At 33.2% G+C, this 17,241-nt stretch overlaps 1 protein-coding gene across 1 annotated transcript in view; it reads left to right on the top strand.

Moving 5' to 3' along the window:
• Nucleotides 1–17,241, top strand: part of jakmip3 (Janus kinase and microtubule interacting protein 3) — a 55,024-nt gene that overhangs the window by 7,445 nt on the left and 30,338 nt on the right. The window contains exons 4-5 of the mRNA XM_073827932.1: nt 10,345–10,587; nt 11,816–12,058. Of these exons, the coding sequence (XP_073684033.1) occupies nt 10,345–10,587; nt 11,816–12,058 (486 nt within the window). The remainder of the gene's footprint in view (nt 1–10,344; nt 10,588–11,815; nt 12,059–17,241) is intronic.

Here is a 17,241-nt window from a genome sequence, read left to right as displayed (position 1 = left end):
CATCATAATGTTGGACAGTTATATTAATGCTACCATTAAGAAAATGTTGGACTGGTTTTAATAAGTGCTATCAGACGATGTATAGCGGATAGAATAATGAGGTTCAATTAATTCACAGTGTTCACTATGTGTGAGTGTGTATATACATACATACAGTTGAGGTCAAAAGTTTACATACACCTTGTAGAATTTGCAAAATGTTAATTATTTTACCAAAATAAAATGGATTATATAAAATGCATGTTTTTTTTTTTTGTAATTAGTACTAACCTGAATAAGGTATTTCACATAAAAGATGTTTACATATAGTCCACAAGAGAAAATAATAGTTTAATTTATAAAAATGACCTTGTTTAAAAGTTTGGTAACACTTTAGAATAGGGAACATTTATTAACTATTAACTACGACTTTTCCCTCAAAAATTTCCTAATTTGCTGCTTATTAATAGTTAGTAAGCTAGTTGTTAAGTTTAGGTATTGGGTAGGATTAGGGATGTAGAATAAGGTCATGTAGAATAAGGCATTAATATGTGCTTAATTAGTGCTAATATTCTAGTAATATGCATGGTAATAAGCAACTAGTTAAGAAACAGTAAAATAAAGTGTTACCAAAAGTTTACACACTTTTGAATCTTTATACTTTGTTGTTACAGTACCTGAATGATCCACAGATGTTTTTTTTTTTTTTTTAGTGATAGTTGTCCATGAGTCCCTTGTTTGTCCTGAACCAACTGCCCACTGTTCTTCAAATTTGTTGGTTTTTCAGCATTTGTGTGTATTTGAACACTTTCCAACAATGACTATGATTTTGAGATCCATCTTTTTGGACGATCTTTGAAGGACTCATATGCAATTATTACAAGGTTCAAATGCTCACTGATGCTCTAGAAGGAAACCCAAAGCATTAAGAGCTGGAGGTGAAAACTTTTTGAATTTAAAGATCAGGGTAAATTTAACTTATTTTGTCTTCTGGGGAACATGTAAGTATCTTCTGTAGCTTCTGAAAGGTAGTACTAAATGAAAAAAATGTGATATTTAGGCAAAATAAGGGAAATGTACACATTTTCATTCTGTTCAAAAGTTTTCACCCCCTCCTTTTAATGCATTGTTTTTTTCTTCTGGAGCATCAGTGAGTGTTTGAACCTTCTGTAATAGTTGTATATGAGCCACTCAGCTGTCCTCAGTGTTAAAAGATGGATCTCAAAATCATACAGACATTGTTTATAAAGGGTTCAAATACACAAAAATGCTGAAAAACCAAAGAAGGATTTGTCTGAAGAACAGCAGGCAGGACAAGAACAGCTGTTTAGGACAAACAAGGGACATATGACCTACTATCACTAAACAACAACAACAACAACAACAAAAAAAACCTCACAGCTGTGGATCATTCAGGTAAACAACACAGTATTCAGAATCAAGTGTGTGTAAACTTTTGATCAGGGGCATTTTTATACATTCCACTATTATTTTCCTCTTGTGGCCTATATGTAAATGTCGTTTATGTGAAATATCTTATTCAGGTCATCATAGTATTAAATAAAAAATAGCATGCATTTTGTATGATCCCTGCTATTTTGGTAAAATAATAACATTTTTGCAGATTCTGCAAGGTGTATGTAAACGTATGACCTCAACTGTACACATATTCTGTGCACATGCCTACAAAGATCCTGCTGTGTTGTCCTTGGTCACATTGAGGACTTTTATCCGCTTCTCCTTGCTGATGCAGTACATAAAGTGTAAATGATGTGGAATAATGCATTTTCTCCCTGTGCACATTCTTCAGCAGTGGGACAGTTTTATTTTAATATTCTGACCCTTGTACTGCAGAACAGGGAAAACACTCTAACAGGCCAATTACTGCCGGTGCCGAAAGTCAAACAGACTGCTCTACCTTGTTTTCTGTAAAATTGCTTTTGTGTTTGCAGGAACATGAAATGCAATGTTCAGGAACCATTCACTGCATCTGTATTGTGGTGACATGGAGTGTTTTGTTTCAATGTCGAGATCTGTGCAGGGAAATAAATTCGGAGGCACGCTAGTTTTTGTTAAATAGCCAAAAGCGAATCTTGAATTTTTTTGCTTGTGAGTGACTGATGTGTCTAAGAATCCAGTTTGACTAAAAGAGAGCCTGTAGAGAACAACACACGGTTATGACTGTAAAGAAATGATTTTAAATGGATAGTTCAGCTATAAATAAACACTTTCTTGTTTCTGCAGAACACAAAATTAGACTTTTTGAAGGCTGTGTTCATGGTCTTTTCCAAGGTATTGCAATAAATGAGGGCTGAAGACTGAAGTCTTTAAGCTTCAAAAAGAATTGATGTCCAGTTTGTAAACAAATCATCTTTTGAGTCAGATCTTTTCAGTGATTCAGTTAACCTGATTCACAAAATCTCATGTGAATGATTCATTAATGAATCAGATCCACTTCAAGTTCAACTCACTGACTCAGTGAATCATTAACTCACTGGAGAGAAGATTTTCAGTGAATAACACTTTAAACTATGAGCTATTTCTCACACAAAGCTCCAAAGCATGGAATATAGCACAGAATTAGTAGGTAAGACAAATTTTATGGTGCTTTTGTGTCTTTTCATGAACCTTTAAAAGTTTCTCCTTTTGTGAGTTCGAAATTACATTCAGATGAGTAAAACTTATGACATACAGTACTTGAAATATCCTCATTGTTATTTTAGTATTTTTTTTAATATTATTATAGATGTTTTTTTTTAATTGAGTATTTTTTTGTTTTAATTTTGGTTAATTTTTGTTTTATTGATTTATGTGCTTTTGTTGTTTTATTAGTTTTTTTATCTGTTTAATATTTTCATTTTTGCTTTATTCTTATTTTGTGATTTAAACTGTACTTGTTTATGGAAAATATTTATATATATTTTAAACTCAGCATCATAAAATTGGTTCGTATTTGGCCTTTTTTGCAGTTTTTAATAGTTCATGAGTCAGAGGCAAAGTTCATGACTGCTTTCCTGATTAAACAGGCTGTTTTTGCTCTTGAACCTTTTATATACTATTATAGTTTTTAATTAATATTTTAAATTAAGCATTTGTTTGCATGTTTTCATTTTAATTTTGGTTAATTTTTTTTATTTATTTATGTGCTTTTGTTGTGTTTTATTAGTTTTTTTTACATATTTAATTAATTATTTTTTTTATTTCTGTTTTAATATTTCCATTTTTGCTTTATTCTTATTTTGTGATTAAACTACTTGTTTATGGAAAGTTTTTATTGATATTTTTAACTCAGCATCATGAAATTACTTCGTATTTGGCCTTTTTGCAGTTTTTAAAGAGTTCAAGTGTCAAAGAGTCAAAGTTCATGCCTGTTTCCTGACTATTGGAATTAAACGGGCCGTTTTTGCTCTTCAATCTTTTATATACTATTATAGTTTTTAATTAATATTTTAAATTAAGCATTTGTTTGTATATTTTCGGTTTCCATTTTAATTTTGGTTCATTTTTGTTTTATTTATGTGCTTTTGTGTTTTATTAGTTTTTGTAAAATATATATATATTATTTATTTTATTTGTATTTTTGTTTTAATATGTCCATTTTTGCTTTATTATTATTTTGTGATTAAACTGTACTTGTTTATGGAAAGTTTTTATTGATATTTTTAACTCAGCATCATAAAATTACTTCGTATTTTGCTTTTTTGCAGTTTTTAAAGAGTTCAAGTGTCAAAGAGTCAAAGTTCATGCCTGTTTCCTGACTATTAGAATTAAACAGGCTTTTTTTTGCTCTTGAACCTTTTATATACTATTATACTTTTTAATTAATATTTTAAATTAAGCATTTCTTGGCATATTTTCAGTTTTCATTTTAATTTTGGTTCATTTTAGTTTTATTTATTTATTTGCTTTTGTTACGTTTTACTATATATATATATATATATATATATATATATATAATTATTTTTTATTTCTGTTTTAGTATTTCCATTTTTGTTTTATTCTTATTTTGTGATTAAACTGTACTTGTAGTTGTTATGAAAAGTTTTTGATATTTTTAACTGGTCATCATAAAAAAAATAAGTTTGTATTTGGCCTTTTTGCAGTTTTTTTAAAGTTCATGAGTCAAAGTTCATGACTGTTTCCTGACTGTTAGAATTAAACGGGCTGTTTTTGCTCTTGAAACTTTTATATACTATTATAGTTTTTAATTAATATTTTAAAGTAAATTCAGTTTTCATTTTAATTTTGGTTACATTTATTATTAATTTGTGCATTTGCCATGTTTTATTAGTTTTTGAAATATATGTATTTAATTTATATATTCAGTTTTAATATTTCCATAGTAATTTTAGTGCTGCAACTTAAACTTATTTCAGTTAGTTACCATTTCAAATTTAGTTTTAGTTTTTCATCTAATATATATATATATATATATATATATATATATATATATATATATATATATATTCTTGTATTTATATTTCAGCTGTAGTCAAAAATAATAACCCTGTCTATCACTTTAAGATATTGTAATTCCCCTTATATAAACACCACATTTTGCCACAGTCAAGCACAAAACATTTCTCAGACTTAGCAGTGATCCAGAGATGAACCGTGACTGTACAGGCTTGTTCTCAGGCCGTCAGCATGCACATCCATGAAAATGAAGATCTGGTCTTGGTGAGCACAGTGACAGCACACCACTGTGTGTGAGCTGTCAGATCCGCCTCATAGATGTGCCGTCAGACTGCTGCTAGCAGTGTGCATCAATGCAGCTATTGTGATGGGCTTCCTTAGACTGACAGTAAGAGGGGATGTAGGAGCCGTCTCTACTGTTGTTAGGCCTGAATGAACAATACTCTTCATGTATGATGGAAAGAGATGGTGCTGGTGTCTCACACGCCATGTCTCCATTTGTAAATGCTCCCAAGTTTGTGCTACTGCTTGGTGGAGTGAAGCAGAAAGAAGCGGACTGGTGGGGGTTTTGGGGCATGGATTCCAATTATGGGATGAGAAATATACGTTACATGACCCTATAATTTAATACCATTTTTTCTTGTGGAGCCCTCTTATAACACAGCCCTGCATCATATTTGCTGAATGAAATCCATTGCTTTTCTTGTACTTCTTTTGATGTGCTGATTCCAAAAATAGTGTCGTCTTTGCTGTGGCACTTCATACTTTTTTCACAAAATGTGATGTGCATTTCATAGCATTTTTATTTTCGACAACCGTTTCTAAATAGATGCTGATATGTACATGTGGACTAACCATCTTAAAGGGGTAGCTCAGTCAAAAATGAAAATTCTCTCATTAATTACTCGCCTTCATGTTGTTCAGAACCTGTAAGACCTTCGTTAATCTTTAGAACCCAAATTAAGATATTTTTAATGAAGTCTTAGAGCTTTCTGATTCTGCATACTAGACAGCAACATGTTCAATGCCCAGAAAATTAGTAAAGACATCATTAAAATAGATGTAAAATAGAAATATATTTTTGATGTCAATGCATTTCTGAAGCTTTATAAATGCTTTTTATGGACCTGGGATGGGATTTTGTGTTATAGAGAGTGTCTGCATGCATGTGTGCTTTGAGAAAATGACATTTTTGGATGCTTTTTCATTAAAGTTTTTTTTTTTCCTAGGTTCAATCCTATTTCTTGACCCTTGTTTCACTCTCCCTCAAAGCAAAATGTCAAGATCATGTCTGTCAGGGAAGGAAGGCTGAGTTTCGGAGGTTTTTGATGTTTTTCTATGCCATTGTTTTTTGTTTCTTTCAGACATCAAAGAATGGCATGAAAGAGTTTTTCAACCTAGTGCAACCCCATCCCTACTGAACGGCCATTTACTGTATAGGTCCTTCACATGTTTTTTTTGTAAATAAATGTTGGGTGCGTCTCAATCAGCCCCCTTGTTCAGTGGATCTATCTATCGATCTATCGATCCATCGTTCGTTTGTTCGTTCAATCTATTGTTCGATCTGTCATTCTGTCGTTCTATCTATCGTTCGTTCTGTCGTTCTGTATATCTATCTGTCGTTCTATCGTTCGATCTACCGTTCGGTTGTTCTGTCTATCATCTGTATATCTATCTATCTATCGTTCTATCGTTTGTTCTGTTTATCTATCATTCTCTTCTGTCGTTCTGTTCTATCGTTCTGTCGTACGGTTGTTCTGTCTATCATCTGTATATCTATCTATCGTTCTATCGTTTGTTCTGTTTATCTATCATTCTCTTCTGTCGTTCTGTTCTATCGTTCTGTCGTACGGTTGTTCTGTCTATCATCTGTATATCTATCTATCGTTCTATCGTTTGTTCTGTTTATCTATCATTCTCTTCTGTCGTTCTGTTCTATCGTTCTGTCGTACGGTTGTTCTGTCTATCATCTGTATATCTATCTATCGTTCTATCGTTTGTTCTGTTTATCTATCATTCTCTTCTGTCGTTCTGTTCTATCGTTCTGTCGTACGGTTGTTCTGTCTATCATCTGTATATCTATCTATCGTTCTATCGTTTGTTCTGTTGATCTGTCATTCTCTTCTGTCGTTCTGTTCTATCGTTCTGTCGTACGGTTGTTCTGTCTATCATCTGTATATCTATCTATCGTTCTATCGTTTGTTCTGTTGATCTGTCATTCTCTTCTGTCGTTCTGTTCTATCGTTCTGTCGTACGGTTGTTCTGTCTGTCATCTGTATATCTATCTATCGTTCTAGCATTCGTTCTATCGTTGTCTTCTATCTATCTATCTATCTATCTATCTATCTATCTATCTGTCTATCGTTCTGTTGTTCTGTTGTTCTGTCTCATCTATATATCTATCTAAAGAAAGAAATAAAAACAGTAAGAAAGGTACTTTTTAAATTTTATTATTAGTAAGAATAGCATGGTGTTAAAAAGTACTTACAAAATTAGTCTAAATTATTTTCTGTCGCTATTGACATTGTGCCACAAATACTGTCAATAGCACCCTGAACCAATACTGAACCCTGAACATTAATTTAAGGTCACGGCTGGCTGGTTCTTCACCAGAGGCTAATGGGATCTCGCAGCCTCCAGCGCTGCTGACTCTCACTGGACTCTAAACCCTGTCTCCCAATGTTCTCTTACTCTCCATTAAAATGCAAACTCCCTGTGGGCTCAAAATTACTTCTCTCTGCTGTTTTATTCCTCTGAAAACAGGCGAAAGTGTCCAGTGACCGTCTGACCCAATTCTGGTCCAAGGTGGTGTGGTGTCAGCCATATAATTTCACCTCAGGGTCACTGCCTCCATCTGGCTGTCGGCTTTCAGAGTTAGATTTACAAAAGCCAGCGGAGCAGAGACTTTTACTCTGCTCTGAACATTTAAGACATTCCTTCAGACTCCAACCTAGTTCTATTTAGTGCTGTTTGCTGAGCCAAGCATGTCTATTTTTGTTGTTTATTGGGTTAGGAAAGTATTCAACATAAGTACTAGTAGGATAACAGTAGGCCTACTACGGACAGGAAGGATACCTAAAATAGCATATTGTTCCCTAATATCGTCTTTTCTATATCTGTTTCATAAGTGCCTAAAAATGGGGCATTTTTAGTTTTAAATATAGTTTACCTTCAGTATTTTCTTTTTTTTTTTCCACTTTAAGATGCTATGTCTTTTTTCTGTTACTAGTGATGTGGTCTATTGCTTGCCTGTGGCAGCATGTGTCAGATTTTGTCAGAACAGGGAGGATGTGTCCTGATGTGATCCCACTGTAGGGTCATGTCCTGACACAATACCTCTCCTATTTTTAGGACACGCTCAATATATTCTGCACTGCACTGAATTAAAGAACAATGCCTACAGCTGTAGTGCAGCATTTTGTCGCATAAATAGTGACACCATGTGCAATATACTTGTACATTGTACAGTGGGGAAAATAATGATTTGATCCCCTGCTGATTTTGTACGTTTGCCAACTGACAAATAAATAATCAATCTATAGTTTTAATGGTAGGTTGATTTTAACAGTGAGAGACAGAATAACAACAAAAAAATCCAGAAAACGCATTTCAAAAAAGTTTTAAATTGATTTGTATTTTAATGAGTGAAATAAGTATTTGATCCTCTATCAACAGCAAGATTGTTTGTTCCTAGGTGTCTTTTATACAGGTAACAAGCTGAGATTAGAAGCGCTCACTTTAAGAGAGTGCTCCTAATCTCAGCTTGTTACTTGTATAAAAGACACCTGTCCACAGAAGCAATCGATTAATCAGATTCCAAACTCTCCACCATGGCCAAGACCAAAAAGCTGTCCAAGGATGTCAGGGACAAGATTGTAGACCTACACAAGGCTGAAATGGGCTACAAGACCATTGCCAAGCAGCTTGGTGAGAAGGTGACAACAGTTGGTGCGATTATTCGCAAATGGAAGGAACACAAAATAACTGTCACTCTCCTTCAGTCTAGGGTTCCATGCAAAATCTAACCTTGGGGAGTTTCAATGATCATGAGAACGGTGAGGAATCAGCCCAGAACTACACAGGAGGATCTTGTCAGTGATCTCAAGGCAGCTGAGACCATAGTCACCAAGAAAACAATTGGTAACACACTATGCAGTATAGGACTGAAATCCTGCAGTGCCCGCAAGGTCCCCCTGCTCAAGAAAGCACATGTACAGGCCCATCTGAAGTTTGCCAATGAACATCTGAATGATTCAGGAGAATGAGGTAAAAGTGTTGTGGTCAGATGAGACCAAAATTGAGCTCTTTGGCATCAACTCAACTCACCGTGTTTGGAGGAGGAGGAATGCTGTCTATGACCCCAAGAACATCATTCCCACGGTCAAACATGGAGGTGGAAACATTACTCTTTGAGGGTGTTTTTCTGCTAAGGGGACAGGACAACTACACCGCATCAAAGGGACAATGGAGGGGGCCATGTGCCGTCAAATCTTTTGTGAGAACCATTGAAAATGGGTTGTGGATGGGTATTCCAGCATGACAAAGATCCAAAACACACGGCCAAGGCAATGAAGGAGTGGCTCAAGAAGAAGCACATTAAGGTCCTGGAGTGGCCTAGCCAGTCTCCAGACCTTAAAGGAGAACTCCGGTGTGATATTGACCTAAAGTGTATTGAATCATGATACCGAGTGTGAACGTACCTTGCATATTTCATCTCGGTTTGTGTCCAGCTGTCCGAAATCTGGGGTCAGTTAGCCGATGCTCACAACAGGCTGTCTATGAGAGTGAACAGGGCATCGGAAAAGCCATGTAAATAAATCACTGTTTTACGCCATTTACGAGGCACAAAGTAGCTCCACACTTCATCGGTAGACTTCCTAGGGCCCTGACATTTAAAACGAGACATTGAGAACTCAGAAAAAGCACCGGTAGTTTATTTACAAGAAGATTTATACAGACAGTACCTGGGAAAGAAAATCCGGTAGCCGCCATCCTGAACTTAGTCACGACAAATCGAGTGTCGAGCACCAATGAATTTATCAGGTTATCAACGTATAAGGCTGTAGTTTCCTTCGTGCTCGACACTCGACTTATCGTGACTACATTTAAGATGGCGGCGACTGCTCTGTTCCTGGTGGAAGATGTCTTTATATATCTTCTTGTAAATAAACTACCGGTGCTTTTTCTGAGTTCTCAATGTCTCGTTTTAAATGTCAGGGCCCTCGGAAGTCTACCGATGAAGTGCGGAGCTACTTTGTGCCTCGTAAATGGCGTAAAACAGTGATTTATTTACATGGCTCCTTCGATGCCCGATTGACTTTCATTGACAACCTGTTGTGAGCATCGGCTAACTGACCCCAGATTTCGGACAGCTGGACACAAACCGAGATGAAATATGCAAGGTACGTTCACACTCGGTATCATGATTCAATACACTTTAGGTCAATATCACACCGGAGTTCTCCTTTAATACCATACAAAATCTGTGATGGGAGCCTAAACGTCAGCCTCGAAACCTTAATGACTTGGAGAGGATCTGCAAAGAGGAGTGGGACAAAATCCCTCCTGAGATGTGTGCAAACCTGGTGGCCAAGTACAAGAAACATCTGGCCTCTTTGATTGCCAACCAGGGTTGTGCCACCAAGTACTAAGTGATGTTTTGTGAAGGGGTCAAATACTTATTTTACTTTATTAAAATGCTAATCAATTTATAACTTTTTTGAAATGCGTTTTTCTGGATTTTTTTGTTATTCTGTCACTGTTCACATAAACCTACCATTAAAATCATATACTGATCATTTCTTTGTCAGAAATGATCAGGGATTTTTTTTTTTCACTCACTGTATACACTAATGTACTTTGTTTGATTTCTTTGTTCAAAGTCTGTCAGAAAGTTTCAGAGTGATCCCATCGGTTTTAAGGTAGTAAAGTTTACATCACTTTCCTCAGGTCAGTAAGCTGGAAAGGGAGAAGTTTCAGGAGGTCCGTCATGAGCAGCACAAGTCAACGGTGGTTGTGACTGAGTTAAAAGCCAAACTACATGAGGAGAAACTTCGGGATCTGCACAGCGTTCGGGAAACACTACTGCGTCAGCATGAGTCCGAACTAGTGCGGGTTATTAAGATCAAAGACGGAGAGATCCAGAGACTCCAGGCGCTCGTCAGTGCCCTCAGAGATGGGTCCACCGATAAGGTACCCTTTGAAATGGAAATTAAATTTAAATGAAATATCCCATTTTACAATTGTAGAGGTAATCATTTGCTTAAAGTTCCTCCACTGGCTGCAAAGTCCTGATTAATCATAAATGATCATAGTGCTGCAAAAATAAAAGCATAATTATAAAAATAAAATGGTAAAATAAATAAATGAAAATTTTTTTTAAAAAACATACATTATGAATATAATATTTATTATTTTATTTCTAATACAATACTGCAAAAATATTTAGAAATTATGAAAATAATATAGTAAAATTATTTAATGAATAAAAATAAAAAGCATACACTGTGAAAATAATATTTATTATAGTTATGATAATTATTATAAATATCATAAATGATCACAACACTGCAAAAATGAAAGCATAATTATTAAAATAAAATAGTCAAATTAATAAATTAATAATGTAAACAAAAGCATAAATTGAGCATTTTTATTATAGTTATAATAATAATTATCATAAAAATCATAAATGAGCACTGTTCTGCAAAAATAAAAGCAGAATTATAAAAATAAAATATTAAAATTAATTCATGTAAAATATATAATAAGCATACATTATGAATATAATATTTGTTATTCTAGTTATAAATATTATTATTATTATTATTAGACAAATCTAATGGTCACAATACTGCAAATATAAAAGACATAAGAAAATAAAATGGTAAAAAAAATAAAAAAAAATAAAAGCATTCATTATGAATATAATATTTATAATTATTATAGTTATAATATTATTATTATTATTATTATTATTGTTATTAATCTTTTTATCATAATTGATAGTATGTGTTGTGGCTACATTTTTAAGGTGGCATCTCTGTTTAATTTTATAATAATATTCTTCTTCTACTTCTACTCTACTTATTATGATTATTATTATTATTGTTGTTATTATGTAAAATAATTTTAAGATGCCATCTCATTTTATTTGAATAATAATAATAGTTACTGCTACTGTTCTTAGATTTATTCAGAGTTGTTCCACAGTCCATATTATTGTAAATTAATATTTATCTTTCTTTTGAACTAATAGTTTAAAACATTTTTCATTATAACTGAATACTGTTGACCTACCAAAGACCTACCAAATAGTAAACTAAATATTAAAGAATTAATAACTGAGGTTAAAAAAAGTGAATATTGGTAAAACATCGGCCACACAGATTATTGAACATAATCATCTCTTCCATTACAGGTGAAGTCTGCACTGATGGCGGAGGCGCGAGAGGAGTGCAGGAGGAGTTTCGAAGGGGAGCGCATGCGACTGCAGCAGGAGATCTCCGAGATGAAGACGGTGAAAAGACAAATGGAGGACGCATTAAACGTGGCCCTGCAAGCCGACAAAATCAAAGCCGCCGAGATCCGCAGCGTCTACCATCTCCACCAGGAAGAAATCAACCGCATCAAGAGAGAGTGTGAAAGAGAGATCCGCAGACTGGTGCGTAATACAGTTTAGCAATTAATCAATGAATTCATCTGTTGTTAAATGACTCAGTCCGTCTAAATACACACCCTTATATATATTTCCAAGGGTGACAGCTAATAATTTAAGTTGTTCAGGTTGAACAGAACAGGTTTCTCCACAGGGACTGTCTGTGCAATTAATGTGCATTATAAAAATCTTTTGTTAACTGGCAGAGCTTCACACGGTTTACATGGGAAAACCTCATGGGTGTTGCCATAATGGGAACTTTTCTGTATGTTAGTGTTACCTATTAGTCAGGCATTTAATTTGAAGCAAAGAATTATTTGTTTATTTGTATGTATTTAGCAGTAGTTCATATACTGATAACTATAAAGTAATGTACAAGTTCTGTTCAAATTCAAATCGGTTGATTGAAGCCCCACCCATTAGCTTGATAAGCCACTCCCACTTAGGCAACACACTTTCAAGTGGGAGTGGCTTAACACAAACAGGCGGGGCTTCAGTCAACTGATTTGAGTTCCATTGGAAAAAAAGCTACACTGTTTTAATGCAGTGCCTGATTTTCAGTCAGAAGTTTTTATAAACTATATGGATATTATTCTTGTGTGGGCTGAAATGAATTGTAATGCTGCGAGACTTTTTTTTTCTTTAAATAAATAGATAAGTTATTCAGTGTAGTGATTTAAAAACAGCAGATGCTGCGATGAAGCGTTAAGGAAACATTTATTTACCTTGGAACTTGGAAACCAGTCCGTTTTTTTTTAAAGTTAGCTTTATACTTCATCTGAATAAATAAGCTTTCCATTGATGTATGGTTTGTTAGGATAGGACAATATTTGGCCGAGATACAACTATTTATTTTTATAAATTGTAAAATAAATGAATTAATAAAAATAAAACAAAAAACATATTATGAATATAATATTTATTGTTATAGTTATGATAATAATACTTATTTTTATAAATATCATAAATTATCACAATACTGCAACAAAAGCATAATTATTAAAATAAAATAGTAAAATAAATTAATACAAATGTAAACAAAAGCATACATTAAGTATAATATTTATTATAGTTATAATAATTATTATTATTATAAAAATCATAAATGATCACAGTACTGCAAAAATAAAAGCATAATTATGAAAATAAAATGGTAAAATAAATAAACTAATCCTTTATAAATATTATATCTATTATTATGAAAAATAATTATGAAAATAAAATAGTAAATAAAAAACAATAATAAAAAATAAAAGTATTCATTATTATTATAATAATAATAATAATTATTATTATTATTATTATTATTATTATTATTATAAAAAGCATAAATTATCACAATACTGCAAACAATTAAAACATAATTATGAAAATAAAATAGTAAAATAAATAAATTAATAAAAATAAAATAAGAAGCATACATTATAAATATATTTATTATTATAGTTATAAAAAAGTAACAATAATAATAATAATTATTATTATTACTTTTATGAAAATCATAAATAATCACAATGCTGCAAAAATAAAAGCATAATTATGAAATACAACTTTTTGAATATCTGGAATCTGAGGGTGCAAATAAATCTAAATTTCACCTTTAAATTTGTCCAAATGTTCTTAGCAATGCATATTACTAATCGAAAATTAAGTTTTTAAATATTTAGAGTGGGAAATTTATAAAATATCTTCAAGGAACATGATCTTTACCTAATATTCTAATGATTTTTTGGCATAAAAGAAAAAAAAATCTCATTTTGACTCATACAGTGTATTTTTGGCTATACCTGCAAATATAACCATGCTACATAAGACAAATATACCCATGCTTATAAGACATAAGGTTTTGTGGTCCAGGACTATTATAAGTGCTGCAGTACTGTATCTTTGGATAATTTCTGCAGAAATCCATTCAAAATTATCTGAAAATGTAAGATTTACATTGGCATGTTTTAGAAATGAGTAAAAGCTGGTCAGATATGGAGAGCACCAACAGTTGCTAAGGTATTATTGGCCAGTTATGTTTCTAAGGCGGGGCTTAAAGTAAAGACTTTCCCTCCAAATCCTCTACTAAAGCTTCAAGGTTTTATATCAGTCAGTTCACAATTTATATTTAGCCATACGTGTGTATCTCAAAATGGCAGTTTGTGTGTCCTTGTGTAGTACACTTTAAAGTGAAGCTGCTTTCTTCCCTTCAGAGCTTCTCTTGTTCTGGGCTTTTTGCCATCTGCTTTTTTCCTGGAGTATGAAAATATCTCTGCAGTCAGTGGCCGCTGGTATCGATCGCTCTCGTGTGGATGAGCGTTCTACTTTGTATTGCTTCAGGACTTACTAAATGCGAGAAATACTGTGGAAAACAGGGTTGAGTCAGGACTCTGGATGAATTGTGTGTGGTAGATGACCCAAGTGATGGAAAAGATGCAGGATGTTTTGCTATTTTTTTTTTTTGAGAAGTGTTGATATTTAGGGCTGTGTATATGGTGGAAATATTTGCATTGCTATCAGTATTTTAATGTTTTTACATGAGAGAGCAACAAAACATTGTGTAATGCTTGTTTGGACCCCTTTTGTTATGAATAATCTGATGTTTTCGTTTTTTAAGAAAATAAGCAAATAAATATCATTCAAGTAAATGGAAAATTGTGAAAAAAAAGATTCATTTATTTATCTATCTATTAATTTGTCTGTAGATCTGTCTATCTCTCTGTCTTTTTGTATTTTTACAAAAATTATATTAAAAAATATATTTTATAAATTTATAAATGTATTTATCTGTCTGTCTATCATTTCTTTTTCCATTTTTACAGAAATTGTATTTTTTAAATAATACAATTTTATGCAGTTTTTTAAATAATATTTTTTTTATTGTGGTACTGCTATATATAATATATTGTTGTACTATTCAAGTAAATATAAATTTGTGCCTATTATTATTTTAATAAATAAAATGTATGTGTGTGTATAATAGTTTTTTTTATTGTGGTACTGCTAAATATAATAAATAGTTTGTACTGTTCAAGTAAATATAAAATTGTGCCTATTATTTTTAAATTAAAATACTATATACTTTATACAATTATGCAATTTTATTTTACTTTTATTTATTTATTTTTTTTTTCATTTAAAAATAATTAGTAATATAATTTTATATTGTGGTTCTTCTATATATTATTATTATTATATTATTTATTTATCAATTATATATATATATATATATATATATATATATATATATATATATATATTATATATTATATGCATGTGTGTGTATTTGTTTTTGGGGTTTTTTTTCAAACAATTTTATATTACGGTAAATAGCAGTAACAGTATACATTGTTAATAATAGTAGTCATTTTTAGATAATGAATAGCAGTACTATAATGTACAGTTGTATTTTTTTTTTTTTTTTTTTGAAATTTGCATTTGCAATTGCCCATTATATTGCTATTATATAATTACTCATACAATATACAAGATTCTAGTAGTACTTCTCACCTCCAAAAAAAACGTATGTCCACATGTTTCTGTCTGTCCCTAATCTATCCCATTCTATTAATTCATTGTAGAGTTATTGAGTAAATGTTTCTTGTGTATTATCTGGTGGGCTGTGAATTGCAGGTCTGTATGCAATTAGAGGCCTGAGTAGTTGTTGTGTGTTGAAGTATTGATCTTTGGATTATTTATTGTATTGCAGGGCTGGCTGGGGATGTTAATCACATAATCACGTTTAGTGAGCAGGGTGGCAGGGCATGCCAAGGTGAACACTGCGTGTGTGTGTGTGTGTGTGTGTGTGTGTGTGTGCGTGTGTGTGTGTGTGTGTGTGTGTGTGTGTGTGTGTGTGTGTGTGTTTGTTTTTGTGACATATCAGGACACAAATTTGTGTAATAACATGGGTATGACATAGGCATTACAAGGAGAGGGTGACTTATGAGGACATTGCCCATGTCCCCACTTTTCAAAAGGCTTATAAATCATACAGAATACGTTTTTTTGAGAATGTAAAGATATGCACAGTCTCCTGTGAGGGCTAGGTTTAGGTGTAGGGAAGGTGTAGGGTGATAGCAAATATCGTTTGTACAGTATAAAAACCATTACGTCTATGGAATGTCCCCACAGTTCACAAAAACAAACGTGTGTGTGTGTGTGTGTGTGTGTGTGTGTGTGTGTGTGTGTGTGTGTGTGTGCAGGTTTGCTGATACAAGTCCATGACTGTCCTTTATAGATGGGACAGACCGTCCAACCAAAAAAACAAAGTCAGCCCATCATTAGCGATTCTTGCTGAGGCAAGCACTGTTTGTGTTACGGGCAAGACAGATGCCTCAAATCGTGCGCCTGCAGGTTGAAGAAAGGTCTGATGCCAGTTTTCTAAGTGATCAGACTTCAGCATGCAAGCAACCTCCCAGTAGAACTCAATAACAACCCAGCATCTGCCTAGCAATGCCCTAGCAACCTCATAACAACAAATATGGATAGAGGAAGGAAGGCAAAAGACATGATGTCAGTATGCTGAAATAATGAGACAGTAGAATAAAAGAATGGAACAGCAGAATGATGAATCACGCAAGGCGTTTCCTGATTGGTCAGCTGCAGTGATGTCATCTGCAGCTGTGGAAATGATCTGATGTGAGGGAGAGATGCTGCGCCTGTGTGATTTTAAATGAAGGAGACGTTTGGATTTCTGTTAAATTAAATAATTGGATTTATTCTGGTCTGGGTTGAAGCGAAACATCAATCAATGTCATTTTCTCATATTATATGAACAAAGGTCTTGCTCTAAGTGCATTTATATGCGCTGTTGGTACACAGTCTGAGAGTGATGTGAGGACCACATTGAATGCTGAAATTGTTGGGAGGGCATCTGATGCAATCCACAGGGGAATGCTGGACATCGAGTAGTGGATTTGTGTTTTAAATAGTGCCGAGTGTCCAGCAATTGCCTTATTTACATGAGAAGGACTCTTCATTTGTTAGACGCATGCAAGTCAGAAGTAGCCTACTACTTAATAAGGTATATGTACAGGTGCAATTCAATAAATTAGAAAGTTGTGGAAAAGTTCAACTTAAATTGTGAAACTTGTGTATTTGTGTATTAAATAAATTCAATGCACACAGACTGAAGTTGTTTAAGTCTTTGGTTCTTTTAATTGTGATGATTTGGCTCACATTTAACAAAAACCCACCAATACTCT

Source organism: Garra rufa, chromosome 22 (genome assembly GCF_049309525.1).
Source record: "Garra rufa chromosome 22, GarRuf1.0, whole genome shotgun sequence".
Lineage (NCBI taxonomy): Eukaryota > Metazoa > Chordata > Actinopteri > Cypriniformes > Cyprinidae > Garra > Garra rufa.
The sequence above is the reverse complement of the archived record's forward strand: the minus strand, read 5'-3'. Positions and strand labels throughout refer to the sequence as shown.